Genomic DNA, 24,099 nt, shown 5'->3' with positions numbered 1-24,099 from the left:
TGTATTTTCCAATACTAGCAGCCATATTTCAACGTAATGTCTGATCATAATGTCTTGAGCAAACTGGGTATTATACAAGGTGACCATCCCACCCACCAAGTTTCACCAATTTCACCCTTTTTCATATTTCTTTCTTAATCAAAGATGCCAACCTGGGGCCATATTGAAATTCCATGTTTGATGCCTTGAACAAACCAGAGCCTCTTTATAGTAATACATCCAAACAATTTCAGGTGAGCCCAGCAAGCTTGCATGAGAGATCGATGAACTTCAATAAAGATGACGGGCGACGTGCGACCACACAAGCTCACATGACCTTTCTGACCAGGTGTGCTAAACACACTAGGCGATAATTATTAGAATAAAGACAGTTATCATATCATCTCCATAAATGGCCCAAGGAAAGATAAAATTTATTTCTAACTAAGTAAAAAATATGAAAAATCAAATATTTTGTGGATAACATAATTATCCAGGCAAGCTCCAATTCTCCATGACGCCACAAGAGAAACTGAAAATGCACCAAAATAAACCCAAGTTGCAGAAAGCTTCACTATGGAATAAAATTATGAGGTGCTCACAAACAATGCCACCTTTTATAACATCAGGAATTCTACACAGGCTACAACAGGCCATGCCATGCTAGATTGCATTGCGCGTATTCCAACCGTTGTCGTGAACTCAAGCTTGTAAACGTCATGACAAAATGTTTGTTTGTTTGTTTGTTGTTGTTTAGCAATATTCTAGCTATATGACGGCGGTCTGTAAATAATGGAGTCTGGACCAGACAATCCAGTGATTGACACCATGAGCATCGATCCACGCAATTGGGATACGATGACATGCATCAACCAAGTCGACAAACCTGACAAGCAGATCATTTCGGTCTACTCCTATAAAAAGTAATATTAGGAATAACCTACTCGCCACTCGGAACGACATATAATCTGTCCTTAAAATAATGATTAAAGTCCCTCGGCTCGGGACTTCATTCACTCAGGACATACAATCCACAATTCCTCGTAGGTGATTCTCTAACAGGCTAATGCAAATATTCATGGTTTCAATGCAATCACAAATTCTGAAAGATTTTATTCAAAATGTATTTCGATACACGGGTTTTGTCGAATGTAGTCTCCGTTTAAGGAATTGGAAAGGACTGTGAAATACAGTACGTGTTGCTGAATGTAGTCTCCCTTTAAGGAATTGTAAAGTAATGTGAAATACAGTACGTGTTGTCGAATGTAGTCTCCCTTTAAGGAATTGTAAAGTAATGTGAAATACAGTTCGTGTTGCTGAATGTAGTCCCCCTTTAAGGAATTGTAAAGTAATGTGAAATACAGTACGTGTTGCTGAATGTAGACTCCCTTTACGGAATTGTAAAGTAATGTGAAATTCAGTTCGTGTTGCTGAATGTAGTCTCCCTTTAAGGAATTGTAAAGTAATGTGAAATACAGTTCGTGTTGCTGAATGTAGTCTCCCTTTAAGGAATTGTAAAGTAATGTGAAATACAGTACGTGTTGCTGAATGTAGACTCACTTTACGGAATTGTAAAGTAATGTGAAATACAGTACGTGTTGCTGAATGTAGTCTCCCTTTAAGGAATTGTAAAGTAATGTGAAATACAGTTTGTGTTGTCGAATGTAGTCTCCCTTTAAGGAATTGTAAAGTATTGTGAAATACAGCTCATGTTGTCGAATGTAGACTCCCTTTAAGGAATTGTAAAGTATTGTGAAATACAGTTCGTGTTGTCGAATGTAGACTCCCTTTAAGTAATTGTAAAGTAATGTGAAATACAGTACGTGTTGCTGAATGTAGTCTCCCTTTAAGGAATTGTAAAGTAATGTGAAATACAGTTTGTGTTGCTGAATGTAGTCTCCCTTTAAGGAATTGTAAAGTATTGTGAAATACAGTTCGTGTTGCTGAATGTAGTGTCCCTTTAAGGAATTGTAAAGTAATGTGAAATACAGTTCGTGTTGCTGAATGTAGTCTCCCTTTAAGGAATTGTAAAGTATTGTGAAATACAGTACGTGTTGCTGAATGTAGTCTCCCTTTAAGGAATTGAAAAGTATTGTGAAGTACAGTACGTGTTGTCGAATGTAGTCTCCCTTTAAGGAATTGAAAAGTATTGTGAAATACAGTACGTGTTGCTGAATGTAGTCTCCCTTTAAGGAATTGTAAAGTATTGTGAAATACAGCTCATGTTGTCGAATGTAGACTCCCTTTAAGGAATTGTAAAGTATTGTGAAATACAGCTCATGTTGTCGAATGTAGACTCCCTTTAAGGAATTGTAAAGTATTGTGAAATACAGTTCGTGTTGTCGAATGTAGACTCCCTTTAAGTAATTGTAAAGTAATGTGAAATACAGTACGTGTTGCTGAATGTAGTCTCCCTTTAAGGAATTGTAAAGTAATGTGAAATACAGTACGTGTTGCTGAATGTAGTCTCCCTTTAAGGAATTGTAAAGTATTGTGAAATACAGTTCGTGTTGCTGAATGTAGTCTCCCTTTAAGGAATTGTAAAGTAATGTGAAATACAGTTTGTGTTGCTGAATGTAGTCTCCCTTTAAGGAATTGTAAAGTATTGTGAAATACAGTACGTGTTGCTGAATGTAGTCTCCCTTTAAGGAATTGAAAAGTATTGTGAAATACAGTACGTGTTGTCGAATGTAGTCTCCCTTTAAGGAATTGAAAAGTATTGTGAAATACAGTTCGTGTTGTCGAATGTAGTCTCCCTTTAAGGAATTGTAAAGTATTGTGAAATACAGTTCATGTTGTCGAATGTAGTCTCCCTTTAAGGAATTGAAAGTATTGTGAAATACAGTTCGTGTTGAGTACTGTAACATGTTGCAATTGGTCAATGCAACGCGGCAACATATGTGGCCGTTTCCATGACGCATCCGTATTTTATTGTGTTCAGTGTGTAAACTTGTCTCGGTTTCTAAAGGGCGTTGCTGGGTGTGTCTCTACGCATTGATCAAGGTGAAGTCTACCTTACAGCCACATCATGTTCTACGTATAAGAACAATGTTCACTGACTGTGCCAGTCTCTTTGACCTAATTCCATTGCAACGATTCTGCAAGATTGCGACATCTCGTTTTGTAACGGGCTTCTAAGGGGATTTCCTGTCTTGTTGACCGATGATTTATTGTGAGACGGTGGGATATATGACATGGGTGGGGGTGATAGCTGCTGTAAGTTAAGGTTGAGGTTTTGGGATTATAACCCTATTATTATTGTTGTTGTTGTTGTTGTTATAATCCTATTATTATTGTTGTTGTTGTTGTTATAATGATGATAATGATAATAATAATAATAACAACAATAACAACATATAAAAATTATAAAAGAACAAAAAACAGGGTCATTCACACCGACAGTGGATTAATAACTGAATGACACATGGAAACACCTGTTAAACCGTCGAACGTTTGCCACAGATAATGAGGTCAGGTATCGATCCCAGTTCACCTGTCGGTCGTGAATAAACTGTCGGGTCATATATAATGTACACCTCGTTACGCGCTGAACCCCACGGTCACCAGAACACGCCCCTCTAAGGCCAGTATCTAAGCAGATAGTGACATTGTTTGACTACATGAAATAGACATCGACCTCAAGTCACTTTCTTCCCTATACATGTAATACACAGAGACAGTTTGGTTATGATGCATATTAACGTAGGAACTAGAACGCAAGTATTTATTTAATTGAAATTGTTATTTTGATGTTATATTGTGACATAATGTTGACGATTTTAATTCCTATCACTTTCCCTTTCCGTTAAAATGAAAAGCTTTGAAATGTTAACCCCTCCCTTCATCGCTACATGCAATAAACATATTCCTAAATAAATACCTCGTTCCACTTCAAACCTCTTCTAATATTTCATTATTATTACAACAGCTTATTCTAGCTTTTTTCTTCATTAATTCAGTCGGCAGAGAAAACGTGGCTACTTATGGTAACCCCTTAATCTAGATCGGCTTTAGGGAAACCCGACCTATTGATTTAGTATTCTTCTGTAGATTTGCCCCGTGGTAGGAATCAACCCATGACGGTTATTTACATAGTAAGGACAGACACTTGTACATTCAAACAAATGGTTTAGGGCCTGTATGTACTATAAACTAGGAAATGCCAATGCCAAGGTGAAGGTCAAATGCATTTCTAATGTATTACCTTCCAGGGGTATATATGCAATCGACACTTATGGGACACATGTATGTAAATATATGCCCAACAGGTCATTGTGACCTCAAAGCTACCTGTCTCACCTTGACAACGACCTTCCAACCGTAGACACCGAGGGTTGCTCAAATATCCGCTGTTGACGATCCACACCATACACGGGATCATATACGGGATTGTTGTACCGTTCCATGGCGGCCCCCTGAATTCCTCACTATAACGCTGCGTTCAATAACACCAGAAGAATCCAACGGCCGTTAACACTGTGTAACGGTACTCGCGTTATAGCGGTGAAAACGTGTTGTTACCACAACGCCCGTGGAAAAATGGATGGAAGAACACAGTTGTCCTGCTTTAGTAGTCACATCACAGGTGATGGCTCGATTACGAAATACTTCACCTTGTTTGTGCCCTACGGGTGTATTTACAATTGGTCCACCTGTGACACTCGTGTTTTGTCGGCGCTTGTTACCCCGTGACTCTAGGGGTAATAGATTCCTCTGTTGTCACTCGGGTTATAAACTTATCACGTATGTCATAAAACTCGGAATTTAAAAATCCGTTGTTGAAACTTAGCTGTGGGTTAAGTCACTCCGTCAAATCCTGAGAGAGCTCAACTCGACGAAATATTTGCACTTGGATTTTGAGAGGTGATTTTTAATATTGTGAGGTGAGGCGATGTGAAGTGGGGTGGAACGTCGCGTTCAGAGTTATAGTGTATAGGTTGGTTGGCTGGTTGGTTTTTAGTTTTACGCCGCACTCAGCAATATTCTAACTATATGACGGCGGTCTGTAAATAATCGAGTCTGGACCAGACAACCCAGTGATTGATATCATTATCATCGATCCAGGCAAATGGGATCACAGTGAGAGAGGACAGTTCTCGTTTTATCTCCTGAATGCCCATCGCCAGGCAGGGCAACACCAAGTACCATCATTGAACGTCTTTTTGGAACGACTATAGTCTTACAATGGAGGTGAGTCTACAAGAAATGTCGAGCCAATGGTTGTAAAAATTCGTGCTTTTTCATTTTGCATGACTTTCCAGATGTTATTTCGGTTCAACAGTATAATGTTTATGAATGCGGTTGTCTTCCTATTTTTATTACTTAACGAGACAAACTTTACTTTCTTCAATTCAAAGCTTATTACGATAAATCTATCAGGTCATATATAATGTACACCTCGTTACGCGCTGAACCCTACTATCATCAGAACACGCCCGTCTAATAGTGGGGCGGTTAAGGCTGGATTTTAGGCATAATTGTCCACTTTGGGTTAAAAACACCAAACTTGGCACACTTATACATTGAAACATTCCGAACATTTCTGGATATGGATCCACCGCAGCAGGGCCACCTGGTGGAAGAAAATCCAAGATGGCCGCCAAAATGGTTAAAATCTCTTATGACGTCAAATTATATTCAATTTATCATCATTATTTTGTCAATTTTAGTCATTTATATAAAATTAATTGAGTAAATGTTGTATATAATTCAAATTTAGTATGCAGCGTCCACCGGTGGCGAAGAAAATCCAAGATGGCCGCCAAAATGACTTAATCTTCAAAATATGTCAAATGTTTGTCCACACTATCAGTATCATTTGCTCATTGCAATCATTTCAATCAAATATGGCTTCAAAACAATTCCAAGTAATGCTTTACTGAATGTATAAGCTTTTGGTATTAAAATTCATTCATTTGAAGCAAGATCTGTATTCCGTAAGGCAGATCTGGGGAATATATTGGATTGCATGAACTTGGTTAAAATTCGGTAACTGAACTTGGAATGTGATAAAAATATTGGACCAGCACTGAAACATGCCTTTTTGATTCTGAATCATTAAGGCTAACTAAACGAGCAACACTTATCCACAGACGTGATTTAAGGTTGAAACAAACTTTCAGAGGAACATTTCCTTCTGACTTTCATAAACAGTATGTACCTGCCTCATTGAAAGCTCTAGTCAGTATGAAATTTGTAGGACCAGGTATGAAAAAAACTACGGTAAACTACACTTATAACGAACTCAAAGGGACCACTAATTTGAGTTCGTTGTAACCGTAGTTCGTTATAAACATATATACACCATATATACAGCAAATGGCTTGGACCACAAAACCAGTTCCGCCAGTTCGTTATAAGCGTGTTCATTATAAACATAGTTTACTGTATCTCAGAACATCTTGTCTTCAAAGCGTGAAATCTTGGTGCACTAGCTCATCAACACAAAGACACCACTGAGACCAAGAAATACAAGTCCCAGGTTACTTGGTATTAAACAAGAAAACGTGATCTTGTTGACACATTTCAAAATATGGTGTATTTGAACAGATATAGCACAGTTTGTGGTGTTTATGAAGACGAAGGTGTGGTGTACCCACCAAAATTCTCAAAAGATAACATCTATCATAATCCCTGCTCTACAACAGCAACATATCCACTTCATGGTACCAACATTTCACTATTGCAGCAGCGTCCAACAGCTGAAGAGGAAGGAACATCACATGTTGTTCTTTTGGCTGAAGAATGCACACAAACAAGGAAAACCATTTCCAAACAGCCCACCGTATATACTAATGTACCCCCATCCTGTTTTAGCAAGATGGGTAATTATGTGCCTCAATCAAAATTACCATTCCCCCAGGATGTAGATAGTGTTAACACAATGCCTGACCATGAGTAAAACTGGTCATATCACGTGAAGGAAGTATTGGGAAAACAAGACAAACATAGCCTCCAAAAACAATTGCCCATATGCCAATGTTCTAGAATGTGCACACTCTGTTGCTATGATACAGTATTCAATTAATGTGGTAAAAAAAGGGTATTGAGCATTTGAATCCTGGTCAGATGCATGTGCTTGCCTTGGATGAACCACTATGCACAATTGCTAAAACAATCCAGTGGAACTGTCCTGAATTATGTGATAAACTTCCTTATCATGTTTGGTAGATTTGCATATAGAAATAGTTGCTTTCAGGATTCTCAGAAACTGTCCCGAAGGAAGTAGATGGAAAACTGCAATTTGTGCTGCTGGAATTCAGATTTGCCTCAGTCAGATTTGCTGATTCCTTCATCATGTGTACCCATCTTACTACAACATCAGACATATGTGCGATATAAGGAAACAGAAGCGAACACAGACGATCCTTTCAGAAACTGGTGTGCACCGAAGTAAGCTGCTCAGCCCATTTCACTACTGGCCCCTTGTTCTGGAACAAGAACTTTGTATATTGTGCCTGGTGGGTGCAATTCAAAAAGCAGATTTCCCAAAGTTGGCAGCATCACTTGTCATATTAATGGCTTGCGTTTCACAGATATGTCCCTCTTACAGTAGAGCACGAGCACCGCTGTACCTCGAATATTGTTCCGGTGAATTCGTGACACACTAAACTAAAGACTAAACGGACATTCTCTTGTGTGGCACAAGGTCAGACACATGAACAATTCAATAGCCGTATGAAAGGAGATGGAGGTGCAGTTGGATTGACTGAAACAGCCGAGAGTTTTCTTCTAGAGACCCACGGAATTCAAAGACATTGTCACTATTTCCTGCCTTCACCGGTTCATATGCTTGGGATACGTGTCAAGTATTTCCTGAAGTCACCAATGCTTTCCCATCATCAGCAGATATCTCTGACAACAAAATGCAGATTCTTGAGCGGTTTGTCGTTCTCACTGGTTTATTTGGAAGGTCAATGAAAGGCAAAATCTCTGTTCATGAAGATCTCAGACAATAGACATTTCAACCCAAAGAGGCAGCTTTGAGACAGCACCAATGCATATTTGGGGATAGGTGCTTGACAAACGTCCCACACTACAGAATCTTGTAGCCATGGGTTAACGTTGCCTGCCTGTACAGTGCTATGTGATACTTTGAAGGAAAGAGTTCACTGTAAGTGAATTATAGAACCGTAAACACATACATTGAACCGATATTCCTGGTCCTACTTAAGTAGGAAGTAAGTCAAGGTCATAGGTTCATGGCAATAATGTCAATAATACCTTTACATACATTCTTGTTTTTAAGATATGAATCCATTCCCAGATGAATGATTTTGGGGTGATCTAATATAAACTGGGTGGAACCTTTCCCAGTAGACCATTTATAAATTAATATGCCGAGAATAGATCATAGACAATACATATTATTTGATACAATGTCATTTAAAATGTTTCATCATATCAAAACTTATCAACTTATCCTTAGTTCAAAGATATCAAATGATATCTATATCTGCTGTAGAAATAGACAATTTCTGAAAACTAAAACACATTGGAGGCCATCTTGGATTTTCGTCATCACCAGCGGGCGCTGCATACCAGATTTGAATTATATACAGGATTGTTGTAATTACTCCTAAATACATAACAATGATAATTTGTATAAATTGGCCAGATAACTATGATGTGTTGAGTACAGATTGATATCATTAGAGATTTCAGCCATGCTGGCGGCCATCTTGGATTTTCTACCACCAGGGGGCGCTGCAAACTCTATTTCAATTATATACAGGTCTGCTGCAATTTATTCCGCATGCATTAGTATGGATATATGTATAAATGGATCAGATAAGTATGATATATTGAGTATATATTGATACCATTAGAGAGTTCAGCCATGTTGGCGGCCATCTTGGATTTTCTACCACCAGGGGGCTCTGCTGCGGTGGATCCATATCCAAAAATGTTTGGAATGGTTCAATGTATAAATGTGCCAAGTTTGGTGCTTTTAACCCAAAGTGCACAATTTTAGCCTTAACCGCCCCACTATAAGGCCAGTATCTAAGCAGATAGTGACATTGTTTGACTACATGAAATAGACATCGACCTCAAGTCACTTTCTTCCCAATACATGTAAAACAGAGACGGTTTAGGGAAACCCGACCTATTGATTTAGTATTCTTCTGTAGATTTGCCCCGTGGTAGGAATCAACCCATGCCGGTTATTTACATAGTAAGAACAGACACTTGTACATTCAAACAAATGGTTAAGGGCCCGTATGTACTATCAACTAGTTAATGCCAATGCCAAGGTGAAGGTCAAATGCATTCCTAATGTATTACGTTGCGGGGGTATATATGCAATTGACACTTATGGGACACATGTTTGTAAATATTAGCCAAACAGGTCATTGTGACCTCAAAGCTACCTGTCCCACCTTGACAACGAACTTCCAACCGAACCTAGCGAGGGTCGCTCAAATATCCGCTGTTGACGATCCACACCATACACGGGATCATATACGGGATTTTTGTACCGTTCCATGGCGGCCCCCTCCACTCCTCGCTATAACGCTGCGTTCAATAACACCAGAAGAATCCAACACTGTGTAACAGTACTCGCGTTATAGCGGTGAAAATGTGTTTGTTACCACAACGCCCGTGGAAAAATGAATGGAAGAACACAGTTGTCCTGCTTTAATAGTCACATTACAGGTGATAGCTCGATTATGAAATATTTCACCTTGTTTGTGCCCTACGGGTGTATTTACAATTGGTCCACTCCGTCAAATCCTGAGAGAGCTCAATTCGACGAAATATTTGCACTTGGATTTTGAGACAGTAATATTGTGAGGTGAGGTGGTGTGAAGTGGGGTGGAACGTCGCGTTCAGAGTTTTAGTGTATTGGTTGGTTGGCTGGTTGGTGTTTTGTTTTACGCCGCACTCAGCAATATTCTAACTATATGACGGCGGTCTGTAAATATAAGCCAAACAGGTCATTGTGACCTCAAAGCTACCTGTCTCACCTTGACAACGAACTTCCAACCGAACCTAGCGAGGGTTGCTCAAATATCCGCTGTTGACGATCCACACCATACACGGGATCATATACGGGATTTTTGTACCGTTCCATGGCGGCCCCCTCCACTCCTCGCTATAACGCTGCGTTCAATAACACCAGAAGAATCCAACGGCCGTTAACACTGTGTAACAGTACTCGCGTTATAGCGGTGAAAATGTGTTGTGACAACGCCCGTGGAAAAATGAATGGAAGAACACAGTTGTCCTGCTTTAATAGTCACATTACAGGTGATAGCTCGATTACGAAATACTTCACCTTGTTTATGCCCTACGGGTGTATTTACAATTGGTCCACCTGTGACACTCGTGTTTTGTCGGCGCTTGTTACCCGGTCTGTAAATAATCGAGTCTGGACCAGACAACCCAGTGATTGATATCATGAGCATCGATCCAGGCAAATGGGATCGCAGTGAGAGAGGACAGTTCTCGTTTTATCTCCTGAATGCCCATCGCCAGGCAGGGTAACACCAAGTACCATCATTGAACGTCTTTTTGGAATGACTATAGTCTTACATTGTTTGAGGTGAGTCTTCAAGAAATACGGGATCGGGTGACTTGGTTGATCCATGTCATCGAATCCCAATTGCATGGATCGATGCTCATGAAGTCCATCACTGGATTGTCTGGTCCAGACTGGATTATTTACAGACCGCCGTCATATAGCTGGAATATTGCTGAGTGCGGCGTAAAACAACAAATCAACCAACCAATCGACCGATTTGCCCATACCGGGTCTCAGATAGACATGACAACTTAAAAAACAATCTATCTATCTATCTACCTATCTATCTATCTATATATATATCCATTATCTATCTATCTATCTGTCTATCTATCTATAGAGTCTGACCAATTATCGATGTGAGTAGGATAGACTAATACTAGTCCCTTCATAGCGGCAAACGTTTTATAATATATTCAACCGATCTGTGATTCTGTGCGTCATCCATACACTGCGAGGCTGATATGAAGGGGAGTAGTGTTTAACCAGAGAATATTTCCTCAACACGTGTCTAGTCTAAACATGACCTTGGAAACCATGGTTACGGAACCCGGATATGAATGGAGGCGTTGACAGGTTATTTGTGCACACGAGTCACACATGTTTCTGTGTGTTTTTTGCGTAAAAACTGTTGTCGCAGATCCGGTTCAAATGTTACACAATGTCATAAGTCAGAAACGTGAATATGTTTTGGCAACCATTAGAAGCAACTACAACTTGTATTACTGTTGTTTAAACTTTTATCAAATAATTCAAGACTCATTCTGTAAACAAGTATTTGGTTGTCTCATTTGGCCATCCTCGTTGATCCAGTGTATTATATCCTCATTCTATAATGATAAATACATGGGCCCAGTCGTCTAAGGCGCCGCAATTCGCAGTGCAGAGTTACGTCCCTTGGGCACGCCAGAAACCGATTACAGAGGGTTCGCCCCGATTATGTTTCTAGGTTTGTCAGCACCATACCCGTGCTCGTGGTTTCACCGAAGTGGTAAGCGTCTGAGACATGCATCACTTCGGGCTTTCCTCCCACATTAAGCTGACACGTCGTGATGTAACTGGAATGCTGTTAAGCGGCGTTAAACCCAACTCACTCACTCACTGAAGCCAATGTGGTCTGAGCAATTATTTCTTAAGTGAATATAATTCTTATATACAAATACCCCCCCTCCCCCCCACCCCCAAACAAAAAAGAAAAAAAAAAAAAAAAAAAACACAAAAAAAACCAAACAAACAAAACTTCTAGTAAATGAAGGCCACAGTCCCAATTGCGTTGATCGATGCTCATGATGTTTATCACTAGATTGTGTGCTCCAGACTTATTTACAGACCACCGTCATATAGCTGGAGTGCGGCGTTAAACAACAAACAGACAAAAACATATAGATTATGTATGAGGTATATTTAACAGTGACCTTTTACGAATAATATTTACTCGAAAGAAAAGTAAAGTGCAAATATAAATAAATATAGAAACTGCTTTTCAACAGTTTTACCGTTTTGTTGTTTTATTAACGATTTTTTATGCATTGGTTTCGGGCACTTAGGTTTGTTTGTTTAACGCCGCACTCAGTAATATTCCAGCTATTTGACGGCGGCCTGTAAATAATCGATTGTGGACCAGACAATCCAGTGATTCATATCATAAGCATCGATACACCGAATTGGGATACGATGACATGCATCAACCAAATCAGCGAGCCTGCCCTCCCTTCTCGTAAGTCGCCTCTTACGACAAGCTTAGTCGCCTTTTACGGCAAGCATGGGTTTGTTATAAGGTTAAAAATGCATCTCAAAAACATTAGAAAATGGTAACAAATAAAACCGTTATAGCTGCAATGAGGAGTTGCATAAGATATAGTTTGTGACAGAACTTTTAGTTTGAAAGGAATCAATATATAAAAGACATTTCACATTTATCACAAGGTATTCTGGACATTTCCTAATTATCATTGGATTGGTTCCTGGTTATCGTCCATTAGTTAATGAAATAAATGGAGCTTCCGGATGCGAGTCACAAAATCAATAGAGAGACGAGCAGTCTGGCACGTAGGCTTCTGTATTTTTCCGATTACGACACACATGAGTTCATGGTCAGATCTAACTTTTAACGAATCAAAATGAGGTATTGTGACATGTGACAAAGACAGGCCAGGCCCGAACACTATAAAATGATACCTTCAACATTAGGAGAGAAGAGCGCGGTTTACAATCGATCGAGTCGAATCCCGATCGTTCTAAGTTTTCCACATTTAGTGACGAGTCTGGCCGGTCTGATCCTGTCCTGTATTGATAGATGGGCTGAGAGTAAGTAAAACTATGTGAGTATAAAACTGGTGTTGCGTTTCTTTATTATGCGTGTGTGAATGCTGATAGAGACAACTTGGAGTAAGTGTCGTTAGACCAATCACTCCTTGACGGAGCCGACTGAAGACCTATTCTACCCCGGATATTCACGGGTTCGGGTACTGAGTAGTGGTCGAAATTTTTTATCCATTTAAATATGCAGAGGATTGCCATCTTCCCGAGCCAAGGGAGTTAACTCACGCCAGTGGCTATTACGAGTTATTTCCCTTCTATGTCCCTCCTTTTGACCAGTCAGATTCCACCCCCCTTGCATCACTTGCATTTGTTTGAAACAAAATGGCGGCGCTCATTCAGGACCATCTGATCGCTAATCACGATCTTTATCGTAATAAAACGGGTCACGTGAGCACCTTGATTAAAAACACGAAAAGGTCTGTAATATATAGGTTGACGCTATATTGACGGTACACGTGCTTTGCAAACCCTCAATCGCCCGAAACCTGCATGGCAGTTTACGAACCGGATGTCGATTTTGTTACGCTATTTTGATTGGACGATGCATAGACTCGTCAATCCAGCTAAAATTTAACTCCATTATTCCAGCCTATTTCGGGAAGGGTGAAACTGGACTTTTATAGCCAGTTACCTCCCTTGCCTCAGGAAGATGAGGATTCCGTATCATCATAATAACGTGTACAACGCAATATGCATGTACATTTGTAAGACATGATTAATGTCTTGGTGCAGCAGATAAATTCTTATCCATTAGTGATGTGTTGAAAACAGCTAGACATCTTTGTGGTCCAGTCGCCATGACGACACTCGCATTTCATAGAATGGACGCAAATAGGCGTCTCTGCATCCAATTACAATCAAATTCATTTGAGACGGCCGTTGTTGACTTACATGCTTATAGCGATAAGGAAACAAACATTTTGAAGTCATTTTAGTGATCGTTCTCGCGAAACACCGCCCTGTTGTATACGCCATACAGGATACCACATCAGAAACGTTTTGAAAACCTGGACATATTTATTCATTTTACAATTTTAGGCGCCGATTTAGGATTTCTTGTGAAAATGTATCTGTAACGTAATATAGGTCTTTTAATCCGTGTCATATAAAGCATTTTACTTCAGGGTCACTGGCTTAGATAGACATTAGTCGATTGTTTGATTGCTCATTTAATAAAAGCAACTAAAACATTTCCATAATCATCACCCATTGTACTATTCACACTGAACAATGAGCACGTGTTTATTACTAACTATCACATAGTGATGATACCAGGCGTTCGCGAAACGTTGAGCGTATCCTGCCCCACCGGTGGCACCCGTAACAAACACACGAACAGGCAAATCAATTGTTCAGCTGAAAATGTCCTCTACATGTGTACCATAAAGCTTTGCTGTGGTCTTAAATGTCGAAACTTTGATCACACAAGTTTTGAACAAGAGTAGTATGATGCCGTGAGATCTTCGTGGAATGAGCATGCTCGATGGTAGCTGAAAAGTTGTGACATGTAGACAGTAAGGCAGGAGCTGCTGGAATATCGCTCGACATGAAGGGAAAGTTGACGATTGGACACTTGAAGTCATCTCCCATGTCACAGAATCTTGTGGAGAGTCACTCTGAATCTTTATGCGTAGATCTAAATATGAAACTGATGTAGCTTCACTGGTTTCTATATTTCTAGTAGTGGCTAGATCGGTGGAGGGAGATGGGCTATTTGACCGTTATTGATCAATGTCAGATCATCGATATATCTGAGGCTAAATTCCCTTGTTTTGATTTTGTCAGTCCAAGCTAAAACTCAGATTCATATGCAAAGAGAAACAGTGAGTGAGTATGGTTTAACGCCGCTTTTAGCAATATTCCAGCGATATCACGGCAGGGGGACACCAGAACATGGGCTTCACACATTGTACCCATGTCGGGAATCGAACCCGGGTCTTCGGCGTGACGAGTGAACGCTTTAACCACTAGGCTACCCGACCGCCCCCAAAGAGAAACAGATCAGCAGGGAGAGGCTATGATGCCTATGGCAATTGGTGGCAATTGGTGGCAATTGGTGCTCATGATGATGCCCATGATGCCTACTACTTGGCCAAATGTCTTGTAGATGTCATCAATGAGGAAGGACAGCATTTCACATATTGTTTTTTCAGTGAACTTAAGATGACATTTGCTTTCCCTTTTAGACAATTTGTCCTGAAACTCAAGATAGATATGAATGAGTGAGTTTGGTTTTACGCAGCTTTTAGCAATATTCCAGCAATATCACGGCGGGGGACACCAGAAATGGGCTTCACATATTGTACCCACGAGCGAACGCTTTAACCACTAGGCTAGCCGACCGCCCCAGATAGACATGAAACTGTATCTATGGTCATCTCGTTTACTTACTAATGTCCCACTGATTCATGAATTAAGTTTTCCCCGTTTGTCATGTGAGATAGTGGTGTAAAAAGTTGAAAATTCAAAACTTTTGACAAAATTGAACTTTGTTATTTTCTGAGATTGCCAGAGTTTCAGCAAGCCGTTGTGCTTTGGAGACTCCACGCGGAAAGGAAGCCCTTCCTTGACCACATTAGATCGATCGACCGATCCCGTTAGTCACCTTGTATCGCAAGCATGGGTCGCTGAAGGCCAATTCTAACCCGGATATTCACTGGGGTACCACTACTGCTAGTGCTATTGCTGCAACTGGATCAGTACAACGGATCAGTATGCAGGACTCAGGTGAATGCGAGACATCGTACTCGGGCGGCGAGGATCGATGCTCATTACATCAATCACTGTTTTGTCTGGTCCAGATGCCGTCGCCGTATAGACCCCGTCACCAAACCTCAACCCCAGCCATTATTATCTCATCAACCCTCAACCCCAGCCAGTATTAACTCACCAACCCGCAACCCCACCCAGCATTAACTCACCAACCTTCAACCCCACCCAGTATTAACTCACCAACCCTCAACCCCAGCGAGTATTAACTCACCAACCCTCAACCCCACCCAGCATTAACTCACCAACCCTCAACCCCAGCCAGTATTAACTCACCAACCCGCAACCCCACCCAGCATTAACTCACCAACCCTCAACCCCAGCCAGTATTAACTCACCAACCCTCAACCCCAGCCAGTTTTAACTCACCAACCCTCAACCCCAGCCAGTATTAACTCATCAACCCTCAACCCCACCCAGCATTAACTCACCAATCCTCAACCCCAGCAAGTATTAACTCACCAACCCGCAACCCCACCCAGCATTAACTCACCAACCCTCAACCCCAGCCAGTATTAACTCACCAACCCTCAACCCCAGCCAGTATTAACTCACCAACCCTCAACCCCACCCAGTATTAACTCACCAGCCCTCAACCCATACCAGAATTAACTCACGAGCCCTCAACCCCACCCAGTATTAAATCACCAGCCCTCAACCCAACCCAGTATTAACTCACGAGCCCTCAACCCCACCCAGTATTAAATCACCAGCCCTCAACCCAACCCAGTATTAAATCACCAGCCCTCAACCCCACCCAGTATTAACTCACCAGCCAGCTATGGTCGAGAGGATGACCAGTGGTGACCAGTGTTGGCGTCATCTAGGGACAACATTGGCAGTCCAGGTTTAGCAGCCGTTAACCACCCGAACCCCGGACTTCTTACGTCAAGCATGGGTGTACCACCTCAAGAACTCAAGAAATTTGCAGTACTCAAAGCGAAAAATACAATTGGTTTTGTTAACGCCCTCGCCAAGGACGTGTATGTTTCTAGTGTCACCCATGGAGTCAAGTTCTTACCCCAACTGGAGTGCACAATGTTATGTGATCTACCTTAAAGGCGGGTCGCGCTGATACTGAATGTGCAAGTGGAGATCTAGAGCGGAAACATTTAGGACTGGCGTGGAAGTACTTGGGATTTTTTCCGGAATACGAGCTAGGTGGTGTAACGTAATATGTATACAATGACCTGAGATGTGCGTAATTAAACATTCTCTATTTCTATTGGTAACAGCTTAATTCATTGTTGGAATTCAACAAACTGATCATTAATTGATTGTCTTTGTGTGAAATATCAAAATTAGATAGAAACTTTTAACATATCATTGTTAGGTTTCTCGGCAGGATAAAGCCAACGGATAAGAACGATATCCGTTGGGGTCAGATGCGGACAGAGATGCAAATATCAAAGATCAAGTAGGGACTGATTTCAGTGTTTATAAACACATGGCATCGTCCTTGTCATTCGGTGATTGAGTCAGAATTAACCATCGGGTATCTGGAGAAACTACTGAGACAATTGCCATCATTATTAAAAGAATAGTCTAATATACCGAAAATTAGTATCTAACTGTGACGCAGCGATTTGGCCCAAATGTGTTCGAATTGTTACCTTGTTTCGTTTTGTCGCTGTGTGTACATCTGACTGCATTTTGCAACGTTATGACAGGACAGGTCAACAACGTCTGATTGTGGCCGTGACGTCTTGTAGACCATTCGTCACCACTCGCCCCTTTCCGTAAGCTGCAAGAAGACTCGTCCCCTATCGATAAATGTTATGTGCGAAAATATGACAAACCAATCAGAATGCGCGTATTATTTCAAGTTCTTCTTTAAAAAATCCCTCAGAAATTATTTTCGATTTTACATATGTCTTGCATAAAAAATATACCCAAGACACAGTTAAATGTGTTCAATCATACTGTATAATTCCGCATGTCCAGATGTGCTTTAAATTGCATCTTAAATATATATATAATATATGGGGAAATGTATGTGAACCATTACGCAACGAGTTGACATTTGTTTTAGGTAAGCCCGTTTGAGCTAAGTGAGGTGAGGTGAAATTGGGTTTAACGTCGCGTCCAAGGTTTGAGCTAAGACGGAACCCTGTCGCAAAAATGTCCATGAGAGGGGCACGAGTCGCTAGTCGGCTTGTCCCGGAATAACACGAGTTGGTCACGAATGGGGCACGAGGTGCTGTTCGGCTTGTCCCGGAATAACACGAGTTGGTCACGAAGGCTTGCCCAGTTCATTTCTCAGAATGTTCTCAGCGTTTATGGGAGATGAAAATTGTATTGGCTATGTGACGTGTGGTGAGTCGCCAATCGTCCGTAATCTTTTAATTATTATCATGTCTTTTATCAACATTTTCCTTAGTGGTGGCAGTTGAAATTCTTCCTCATCTTGGATGATCTTCGCGGCTCCCCTTCTCGCGTCTTGAACACAGCTGCCCACAACTTCACCATGGCAACGGAAGCAGCATCCCAGACTAATATCCCCTCTCTGAAATGTAAACATTTTACAGAAAAAAACAGTTGTTAAATTTTATTAATAAAATTTTATAAAAAGGAGCCCAGAGACTCTCTTCATTTTCAGAAACTGCAGTAATCTAGACTTGCCCACCATTACAGACATGTATTGGATATATTTGTTTCAGGGTCTGTGTGACACACTAGCAGTATCCCAAAGAAGATTGTGCGATTTTGTTACTGTACAATATATTTTCTCTGAAAAGGAGCCATACAATTTTCACACATTTTTCATTCAGAACATGCAACTAATGGTTTGATAGTTTTATAGACCGAGAGCTAAAACTGTTTTCCAGTAAAGGCATATTGACCGAGAGCTAAAACGGTTTTCCAGTAAAGTTTTATAGTCTGAGAGCTAAAACGGTTTTCCAATAAAGTTTTATTGACCGAGAGCTAAAACGGTTTTCCAGTAAAGTTTTATAGTCTGAGAGCTAAAACGGTTTTCCAATAAAGTTTTATTGACCGAGAGCTAAAACGGTTTTCCAGTAAAGTTTTATAGTCTGAGAGCTAAAACGGTTTTCCAATAAAGTTTTATTGACCGAGAGCTAAAACGGTTTTCCAGTAAGTTCTTGAACAAATTAACCCTCCTAGTCCGTCATACAGCCCATGCAAGTCTATGATATTTGGCAAGTCTAGATCTAAGAATGAAGATAGTCTCTGGGCTCCTTTTTATCATATTTTTTATTGAAATAATTATTATTATATGTTAATTTCAGAGACTAGATGTGGGTCTATATTCCCCTTCACCTCTTTTAACCACCCAGATTACCAAACGGTCGATCATTCAGCATCCGTAGTATGCATCAGACTGTGTCTATGTGTCAAGTGCTGTCGTTTTGACGCGGTCAGTTTGCATGTGCGCGTGGATTTGAATGAACGTGTCTGTATGGCCTATTCAAGTTTCAGTGGGAAAGGTCACACTGACCCACCACAACGCAATTTGTATGACACAATATGGAGGTCACAACCGGAGGCCACACAGCTCCTCGTGAAAAGTCGTCATCCCTGTATACTCCCTTAGCAACAGTTGTCTCCCCTTGCTATGCCTCATTGCCCCAACTGCAGCGAACTATGTTCATCACGGGATGAGCTGTGTACCGTTATAAATGCCGTTGACGAATCATCCACTCTAACGGTCTGTGTGTTATCTCAAGGATCTATTGATGGAATGTTTTCAAATATAGAAATTAGTTAACTGAAAACGGAGCTGGACTTTCAAAGCGCATCAACGTAGTACCAAATAACGGTGAGAACACGGATGTTGTTTTTAAGGTCGATGTGTACTTTCGTTTCTGTTTTCTGTTATATGCATTCCTTTGTTTATGCGGAACGGAAAGAAAATTCAACTATTGCTATATACGTGCTAACTAAAATAGAGCATACTTTCAGTATATATTCGGTCAGATCTTATATCGATATACATTTTCTATATAAAAAATTCAGAATTTTCGGTTCCATAGAAACCATGAATATTTCATAAGCCTGTTAGAGAATCACCAACGAGGAATTGTGGATTGTATGTCCTGAGTGAATGAAGTCAGGAGGTGAGGACTTCATTATTTTAAGGACAGATATGTCGTTGCGAGTGGCGATAAGGTTATTTTTATATTACTTTTTAAAAGAGTAGACCGAAAGGATCGCCTTGTCAGGTTTGCTGACTTGGTTGATGCATGTCATCGTATCCCAATTGCGTGGATCGATGCTCATGATATCAATCACTGGATTATAAGGACAGACCGGTTGGATCGGATGGTCCGTCTCCGTGACCTGGTTGATTGTGTGTCATCGTACCCCGACGGCGGGGATCGTTCTTCATGATATCAATCACTGGTTTGTCTGGCCAAGATTCGATTATTTACAAGCTGCTGTTTTATAGCGGGAATATTTGTGTGGCGTTAAACAACAAACACAGAAGCTCTTTCTGACGAAATGTAGCAAAATGGTTGTTTCACGATCACAAGTGAAGATCCGGGTTAGAAAAGGTCTTCATCCCCATGCTTGCCGTAAAAGGCAACTATGCTTGTAAGAGGCGACTCCCGGGATGGAGGGGACAGGCTCGCTGACTTGGTTGATGCATGTCATCGTATCCCTATCGCTTGGATTGATGCTCGTGATGTCAATCACTGGGTTGTCTGGTCCAGATTCGATTATTTACAGATCGCCGTCATATAGCTCGAATATTGCTGAGTGCGGCGTTAAAAACAAACAAACAAATAAACAAAAAAACAGTGGAGACATCTGGTGTACGTTTAAAAATTAACATTTTGGTGCGCGTTCGGCTCAAATTTAACGCGGTTAGATCTACAGGTAACCTAATTTAGCTCTGTATTGACAGCGCGGTATGTTTGTCTCATAATAAAAAACTCCGCTGTATTTGTACATGACTGATTAGGAATAGGTTAAATCGAACTATAGGTTACACACAACCAAATGTTTTCCCATAGACTTCTATAGTTACGTTATATATTTTTTTTAAATAACTAAGTATTCAACAGCTATTACCTGTACTAGTGTGCACAGTTTGGCCTTAGAGCAGCAATAAAAAAATAAAAAATGACTAGCTTAGCAAGCTCCTTTTCCGAGTACAGGAAGCTGAACACACCACCCCCAGTTTCGCACCAAATGTCACCTACTTGAAAATAGCTGTGGTCACATTCAGCATACGTCATCATGTTGAAAAAGACAGTACTAAATATAGAAAAACATGGTCAGTTTTAATAACTGAATGGGTGTACATTTGAAAGACATAAAAATCTTACAGAATATCCTCCAATCACAGCCTGCAGATATCTCTCGATCTGCACTGAAGGCTCCTTACGAAAAACTGGTTCTGATTTGGTGTAGCAGAACCTATACCTCACTTGCACTGTCAGCTGAAAGTGAACAAGCGCTGATAGCATTCATGAACTATTGAAAAGACACGACCACGTGTGAGGAAAAAATATATTTGATTTCGCCTCAGAACATCACGCTACACACAATCGCTGAAGTAAGATTAAAGACCGTCACAATGGAAATTGTTATATAGACAATATTTACTTATCCGATCAGGGAGCAGGGCTGGTCAAGTCGTCAGGCGCCTCATTTGAGTTGCGTCGCTTGGGTATGACAGAATCCTATGATTGTGGGTTCGAATCCCGGTTCGCCCCGATTATGTTTCTAGGTTTGTCAGCACCATAACCGTGGGTTTCACCAAAGTGGTAAACGTCTGAGACCTGCATCACTTCGGACTTTCCTCCCACATTAAACTGGCACGCCGTGATATAACTGGAATACTATTAAGTATAATATAAAGGAGCCAAGAGACGTTCTTCATATTCAGATACTGCGGTAATCTAGTCTTTTCAAATATTATAGACCTGCGAGGGCTGTATTGGGTATATTTGGTTTAGAGTCTGTATGTTACATTTGTATATTTAGAAATGTACCTGGGGTATATTTCTCTGCGATATTAGCAGTATTATCAGTTTTGAAACCTCATCAATACCTTGATCCGTTAATCGAGAGTTTGAATCCTTTTTTCGCAACAATTGTTCGTGTTACCAAAGTCAAACCGTCAAAAACGTCAAACACGTCAAAGAGCGTCGTTATTCTGGGCTTTGTTCCCACTTTAGGTTCAAACATCATATAACAAGTGAAATAGTATTCACTCAACATTAATTCAAGCCACTTTCTCATTCCTTAACCGGAATCAAGCTCCACCAGGCGTTGTGCTGCCAACACAAAGAATCGGATATCGGAATAAGATATATGATTGAAGATGGTTTGCGGCAGTCTTAGCAACGCCGCAGCCATTTCGCGGATGAAGATTCCAAGAGCACGCGCCGTACCCAAAAAGTTGTTATGTTTGGAATGCATCTCTATTTAGGCCATCAGCGCGAAATGAATTAGGCCAGTACATGCTACTTTAAGACTCGTCAATTTGAAATGCGAGGACTAGATTCATTGGCGGATATGAATGAATCATGTTCCTTTGTGGCCACTCGCTGCTTTGTGCAGTGATTACAACACTGACCGGCCTGTGACACCGTGCCCTGGGGTGAAGGAAGACAGGTCGGTCTCTGTCACCGTGCCCTGGGGTGAAGGAAGACAGGTCGGTCTCTGTCACCGTGCCCTGGGGTGAAGGGAGACAGGCCGGTCTCTGTCACCGTGCACTGGGGTGAAGGAAGACAGGCCGGTCTCTGTCACCGTGCACTGGGGTGAAGGAAGACAGGTCGGTCTCTGTCACCGTGCACTGGGGTGAAGGAAGACAGGTCGGTCTCTGTCATCGTGCACTGGGGTGAAGGAAGACAGGTCGGTCTCTGTCACCGTGCCCTGGGGTGAAGGGAGACAGGCCGGTCTCTGTCACCGTGCACTGGGGTGAAGGAAGACAGGCCGGTCTCTGTCACCGTGCACTGGGGTGAAGGAAGACAGGTCGGTCTCTGTCACCGTGCACTGGGGTGAAGGAAGACAGGTCGGTCTCTGTCACCGTGCACTGGGGTGAAGGAAGACAGGCCGGTCTCTGTCACCGTGCACTGGGGTGAAGGGAGACAGGCCGGTCTCTGTCACCGTGCACTGGGGTGAAGGAAGACAGGTCGGTCTCTGTCACCGTGCACTGGGGTGAAGGAAGACAGGTCGGTCTCTGTCACCGTGCCCTGGGGTGAAGGAAGACGGGTCGGTCTCTGTCACCGTGCACTGGGGTGAAGGGAGACAGGCCGGTCTCTGTCACCGTGCCCTGGGGTGAAGGAAGACAGGTCGGTCTCTGTCACCGTGCACTGGGGTGAAGGAAGACAGGTCGGTCTCTGTCACCGTGCACTGGGGTGAAGGAAGACAGGTCGGTCTCTGTCACCGTGCACTGGGGTGAAGGAAGACAGGTCGGTCTCTGTCACCGTGCACTGGGGTGAAGGAAGACAGGTCGGTCTATGTCACCGTGCACTGGGGTGAAGGAAGACAGGTCGGTCTCTGTCACCGTGCACTGGGGTGAAGGAAGACAGGTCGGTCTCTGTCACCGTGCCCTGGGGTGAAGGAAGACAGGTCGGTCTCTGTCACCGTGCCCTGGGGTGAAGGAAGACAGGTCGGTCTCTGTCACCGTGCACTGGGGTGAAGGAAGACAGGTCGGTCTCTGTCACCGTGCACTGGGGTGAAGGAAGACAGGTCGGTCTCTGTCACCGTGCACTGGGGTGAAGGAAGACAGGTCGGTCTCTGTCACCGTGCCCTGGGGTGAAGGAAGACAGGTCGGCCTGTGACACCGTGCACTGGGTTGAAGGAAGACAGGTCGGTCTCTCTCACCGTGCACTGGGGTGAAGGAAGACAGGTCGGCCTGTGACACCGTGCACTGGGGTGAAGGGAGACAGGTCGGTCTCTGTCACCGTGCACTGGGGTGAAGGAAGACAGGTCGGTCTCTATCACCGTGCACTGGGGTGAAGGAAGACAGGTCGGTCTCTGTCACCGTGCACTGGGGTGAAGGAAGACAGGTCGGTCTCTGTCACCGTGCACTGGGGTGAAGGAAGACAGGTCGGTCTCTGTCACCGTGCCCTGGGGTGAAGGAAGACAGGTCGGCCTGTGACACCGTGCACTGGGTTGAAGGAAGACAGGTCGGTCTCTGTCGCCGTGCACTGGGGTGAAGGAAGACAGGTCGGTCTCTGTCGCCGTGCCCTGGGGTGAAGGAAGACAGGTCGGTCTCTGTCGCCGTGCACTGGGGTGAAGGAAGACAGGTCGGTCTCTGTCACCGTGCACTGGGGTGAAGGAAGACAGGTCGGTCTCTGTCACCGTGCACTGGGGTGAAGGAAGACAGGTCGGCCTGTGACACCGTGCACTGGGGTGAAGGAAGACAGGTCGGTCTCTGTCACCGTGCACTGGGGTGAAGGAAGACAGGTCGGTCTCTGTCACCGTGCACTGGGGTGAAGGAAGACAGGTCGGTCTCTGTCACCGTGCACTGGGGTGAAGGAAGACAGGTCGGTCTCTGTCACCGTGCACTGGGGTGAAGGAAGACA

At 42.3% G+C, this 24,099-nt stretch overlaps 2 protein-coding genes across 8 annotated transcripts in view; one reads left to right on the top strand and one right to left on the bottom strand.

The window, feature by feature from the left end:
- LOC124122361 overlaps positions 1 to 9,496 on the bottom strand; it is a 48,166-nt gene extending 38,670 nt beyond the window's left edge. For 2 of the 7 annotated variants that reach the window (XM_046485402.2, XM_046485406.2), the window contains exon 1: positions 9,360 to 9,496. In XM_046485402.2, the coding sequence (XP_046341358.2) occupies positions 9,360 to 9,466 (107 nt within the window). In that variant the 5' untranslated portion in view covers positions 9,467 to 9,496. Of the gene's footprint in view, positions 1 to 4,278; positions 4,819 to 9,359 lie in introns of those variants that run through there. The other 5 variants (XM_046485405.2, XM_046485401.2, XM_046485407.2 and 2 more) reach the window with 5 other exon arrangements.
- LOC124122360 overlaps positions 1 to 24,099 on the top strand; it is a 52,709-nt gene that overhangs the window by 4,490 nt on the left and 24,120 nt on the right. The window lies entirely within an intron of this gene.

The sequence above is a fragment of the Haliotis rufescens genome, unplaced genomic scaffold (assembly GCF_023055435.1).
Source record: "Haliotis rufescens isolate VD_foot unplaced genomic scaffold, xgHalRufe1.0.p SCAF_8, whole genome shotgun sequence".
NCBI classification, from domain to species: Eukaryota; Metazoa; Mollusca; class Gastropoda; order Lepetellida; family Haliotidae; genus Haliotis; species Haliotis rufescens.
The sequence above is the reverse complement of the archived record's forward strand: the minus strand, read 5'-3'. Positions and strand labels throughout refer to the sequence as shown.